The sequence below is a fragment of the Syzygium oleosum genome, unplaced genomic scaffold (genome assembly GCF_021117445.2).
Source record: "Syzygium oleosum isolate NSW1041296 unplaced genomic scaffold, Sole_v2.1 Sole_v2.11, whole genome shotgun sequence".
Classification (NCBI taxonomy): Eukaryota; Viridiplantae; Streptophyta; class Magnoliopsida; order Myrtales; family Myrtaceae; genus Syzygium; species Syzygium oleosum.
This window is the reverse complement of record NW_026607495.1, coordinates 11,812,096-11,816,750: the sequence shown is the minus strand read 5'-3', so window position 1 is coordinate 11,816,750 and position 4,655 is coordinate 11,812,096. Positions and strand designations below refer to the sequence as shown.

General features: G+C 40.6%; 1 protein-coding gene across 1 annotated transcript; it reads right to left on the bottom strand.

Annotated features, from left to right (window-relative positions):
• Positions 1 to 264: 264 nt before the first annotated feature.
• LOC130139330 (GTP-binding protein At2g22870-like) lies at positions 265 to 2,496 on the bottom strand. The gene is made up of 4 exons (XM_056316111.1): positions 1,948 to 2,496; positions 1,811 to 1,878; positions 972 to 1,197; positions 265 to 449 (listed from the first exon to the last, which is right to left on the bottom strand). Exons 1-3 carry the CDS (start codon positions 2,494 to 2,496, stop codon positions 1,194 to 1,196), a joined length of 621 nt encoding a protein of 206 aa, XP_056172086.1. The 3' UTR covers positions 265 to 449; positions 972 to 1,193.
• Between the last annotated feature and the right edge of the window lie 2,159 nt (positions 2,497 to 4,655).

Sequence of the window (4,655 nt, the reverse complement as noted above, 5' to 3'; positions counted from 1 at the left end):
ATTTTGGAGTAACCAAGAAATTAATCCATCAATTCCCATGCATAGCACGAGCTTGCTAGATGTAATTGTAATCCAATCAACTTGTTTTGTCGAAAAGTGTTGAGGAAATACATTTCAAAGCATGGATCGTTGAGTAATTCAACAAAGGGTATAAATAGTCCTTTGTTAATTCTTAAACAGGAAACGCAAACCAAGAGAAAATTAAAAATGTGAGATTGGAGATAATCATGTCAACCATGTAAAGGTAATGAAATATTAAAAATAGGAAGAAAAAATTGAACTATTGGTTTTCTTTGATTGATTGGCGGTCTCTTCTACAAACTACAATTGAAGTATTTATATCTACTACCGATAGTTATCAACGATTAAAAAAGAAATTGAATATACCCTATGCAATTCTTACAATTCAGCAATCTCTATTACCAACAGTTACTAAAAAATGAACCACTCTACCACTTCAATAATTGCTTCTTCTCCGCTACTTCCACGGTTGTCCTTTCCACTTTTCCACAATTTTCACGGCAAAAGAACACTACAAGTGCCATAACTTGTGTACGGCGCTCACTTTGGTCCCATAAGTTTTTTTTGGATCACTTAAGTGCTAAAATTTTTGAAAAACGATCACTTAAGTGCCAACTCCGGTGCCGTACACAATTTTTCGTCGGAAATCCGACGTGGCATTTTTTTTATTAATTTCTGAAGCTGACGTGGCTCGCCGGAGATTGGCACTTAAGTGATCGTTTTTCAAAATTTTTAGCACTTAAATGATCGTTTTTAAAAAATTTTAGCACTTAAGTGATCGTTTTTCAAAAATTTTAGAACTGAAGTGATCCAAAAAAAAACTTATGACACTTAAGTGATCGTTTTTCCTCCGACTTGGCACCAAAGTGATCCGAAAAAAAGTTATGGCACCAAAATGATCTCCGTACACAAGTTATGGCACTTATAGTGTCCTTTTGCCCAATTTTCACTATCGGTTGCTCATGAACTTCTTGGCTTCACTACTCTACGATTGCCTTAAGTTCCCCCTTGAACGAATATCTCTCATGCAGTTGCATCCAAAATTGTTGGCTTCAATACTTGGATGGTTACTTCATTCTCACTCCGTCAACGGAGCCTTTTTGTCACTTGAGTCGACCTTTGTTTATCAACATTCTACTCACTGACTTGGTAATTTTTACTCGTATCCTCTGTCAGCTATGATAGATAAGCGGCAATGAAAAGAGTGAATGGAGAGCTATTTTTGTGGGAGAGTTAATTAGCAAAACTAATCTTTTAGCTCGAAGAATCCTTTAACTGTTTATTTTTATTCTACTCATTCCATGGAACTGTTGATTGACAAAGGCAACAATGAAAAAGCATAGTATGAAGACAAAGCATGTAAAAATTTACTTCTTCCACTTCACGATTTATATCGAAAGACGGAAACTAATCCTTTGCCGCTTGTCAAAGGGTCCACTACGTGAGGAACAGAAAGACCTTAAGTTGGAGACGGAATTTCCAGCCTCTACATGTTAGCTGAAAGAATTACTACCTTGGCATATCCAAAGTGACAGGTAAAAAATGCTTAAACCATTTGAGCGCAATTAATCAAGTTTTGAAGGCTCGTCAACAAGTTGTGATCCAACGATTTTCCAGTTTCCCACTCTAACAGCTTTGAATCGACTACTTACCTCACTCGATTAGTTGCAGCATTCCCAGAAACAAAACTTACATATTAGCTCACATTCTGCGATTTTTTTTTGCATTTATAAGCCGCCACACAGCTGAAAAATTTAAGCAAGCCAAAAGCCAGATGCTTAAAGCTCACCCGTAACCCAGCAAATCCACAACGTACCAACTCTTGTTCACCAAGAAGTGATTTATAAGCTCTCTTGCCTGCAAAATACATCAATCAATCAGCCCATCCCACGCGAAAAAAGTAAAACCATAAGGAATAGAAAGGACCTGGTTTCTTGGATTTAACTGTAACTTCCTTCTTCCTCTGAACCAGAGCATTGATATGCCAAGACTTGCCCCCATTAGACGGACCCATAATTGCAAACTCGGGCCTCCCATTTCGGGACAATCCTTGGCCCTCCCACTGCTCTTCACGAACTTCACTTCCTTAATCTGGGCGTGACCCTCGGCCGGATCGACCTTGGGCAGGAAGAGGAAAACTTTCCGAACGATCCGGGCCGAGTCCGAGGCTGTCGGGCTCGCTGTTTTGAATGCGAAGCCATGGAAGCAAGGGCCGTGGTGGGTGGGCTGCAAGAGAGGAGGGGTCTTGAGAGAGAGCGAGAAGAGTAGGGCATTCGGAGATGGCTGAAGTGAGGGTTGAAGAAGAGAGGTCAAGTGCAGAGTGAAGAGGTGATTTTGCAGTGTAAGGCCATTGTCGGACGGAGATGATTTGCTTTGCCTAAAGGGGAAGCCGAGGAAGCGAAGAAAAAGAGAAGAGGAAGCGAAGAAGCAAAGGGAGAGAGATTGTTTTATCAGTAAGGAAGCCTGCTTCAACATTAATGGACGGAGAGAGAGAGAAAGGAGAGATTCCAAAAAATAAAATTTAAAAATGAAAAATTTTGAAGATGCTCACGTACCCTTCAAGGGAAGTAATTTAATCATACTATTTTCTTTATAATTTATCAGTTCTGGTGACTATGGTGGCATCTGGGTAGCTTCCAATTTTTGCTATATTGATCATATGATTAGTAGATGGTTTAGATGGGTCAGTCGAAAGCTACATCTCGCGTTCTCTATGTTGGTACACACAATAGAAGCAAGGAGAAGATTCTCGTCTAACCTATTGCTAATAGCTAGATTTGATTAATTAATGAATTTGAACACTAACTAACGCTCGAGCCACGACAGAAGTCCTTGCTGGATGCTGTGAATGAGAAAGTTTGCGTCCCATGTGATTCTTCTTTTGGTTTTGAAAGCTCCGACGAGTAGATGCCATTTGGACACGTGATGATCAGTGAGTGGAGTGGCCTCTCACTAGGTTGGAAAGTAAAGACTAACTAATATTTCTCACTTTTCTTTAGCAATTTATGGAGTGATGCGGCCGTCTTTTTATTTGCCCTCGCTCCATGTCACCTAAATCCGAGACACATATAGTACATTCCGATCAACATGTCAAATTTCTAACAACTACTATAGATAGAAGCTAAAAGGGCGGACTTTTTGGGTTGGAAGCCAAACTTTGTGTTCTTTTGTGAGATACTTGATGAAGTTCGGATATAATTAGACTTTATTGTTAGAAGAAGTAATTTCACTAAATCGTGAATAACTATTGTCCTAGATTGTGACTTAGGTATGGGACCCCTTCGTTCAACCAATCAATAATAGAAGCTTCAATTAGAGCTCATTCATGTGCAACAACCATCATAGCAGATTTTCTATCTGTGGGCGTGGTACGACAAAACGTACGAGGGAAAGGCAGTTTGGTGGTGTCTTAGTTTGAATGTGAGACAAGTCCTACAATTCAAAGCCACCCTAACCAAACTCATATCGATCTTGTATCAGCGACGCCCTATTCATTAGGGGCAGCTGAATAGCCTGAATGTAGCTTTTTTCGGTGGTGCGTCTCCCATAGTTGCTACCCGTGATTTTTGTGATATTTGCAATCGACAGCAAACGACCTTCGGCTTCGAGAGCGGAGATCTTCGAGCTTGGGTATTTTATACGACGTTCGGTCTATTTCTTATACAGTGCTTTGCATTTATTCTTGACCTGACGTCGCAAAGACGTTCGAGAGAATTTTCTTACTGTTCATATTCGATGGTCTCCGGGAGAATTGTTTTATTATTTTAGATACTGATTTGATAAAAAGAAAAGTGAAAAATTCTAGGCTTTTCACGATAATTGGCCTAATAATTGTTTCTATTTTGTCCACTATTGCTAATTTACTTTTATTAGTTATCTTAAACGAGACAACATATTTTATTTAATTTTTTAGTAAAAATTAAAGTCGGAAGATGCATAGTTAGAGATATTCATGATATTTCCTTAATATTTCATATCACTTGAGATTGTGTATTTATCTTCTTTGACTGTACATATCTCCGATTGAATAATCTTGTTAGGCTCATGTACTCTTCGTTACGACATACACAAAAATATACATAAATTACATAATTCTCTCTTCCACATATTTCTTCTTTTGGTGTGGAGCTTTTTGTGGGAAAAAAGGACACCATGAGTACCATATAACTTTTTTGATCACTTGAGTGCCACATTAATGGAAAATCGATCACTACAATGACTGTAAGGACCCGGGGTCTACACTGTGTAATATTGTCCGCTTTGGGCCCACTGACCCTCACGGCTTTAAAACGCATTATCATGGGCAGAGGCGCTCTCTAGCCCTTCCTCTCCCAAGCCCAATATTGTCCTCTTTGGGGCGCAAGCCCACAGGCCAGACCCACCCCTCAAGGCTTTGTTCTCGGCCACATGAAGCTTGTGTGAAACGCGTTTTAAAGCCGTGAGGGTCGGTGGGCCAAAGCGGACAATATTACAGTGTAGATCCCGGGTCCTTACAAATGGTATCGAGCCGACTCCCGACCGCGTGTGGGGCCACAGCGAGGACGCTGTGCTCGAAGGAGGGGAGAATGTAACGACTCGGTCCGACGAGGGCGGGGAGTGGTCGCCGGGGCCAGAGGGCCTGGACAAGGAGCGGC

Excerpts from the sequence above, each read along its gene's own strand:
- LOC130139330 (XM_056316111.1), bottom strand. The coding sequence starts at position 2,496 with ATGTTGAAGCAGGCTTCCTTACTGATAAAACAATCTCTCTCCCTTTGC. Across the intron at positions 1,879-1,947 it reads AGTTAAATCCAAGAAACCAG|GCAAGAGAGCTTATAAATCA; the intron begins GTCCTTTCTATT and ends TGTATTTTGCAG.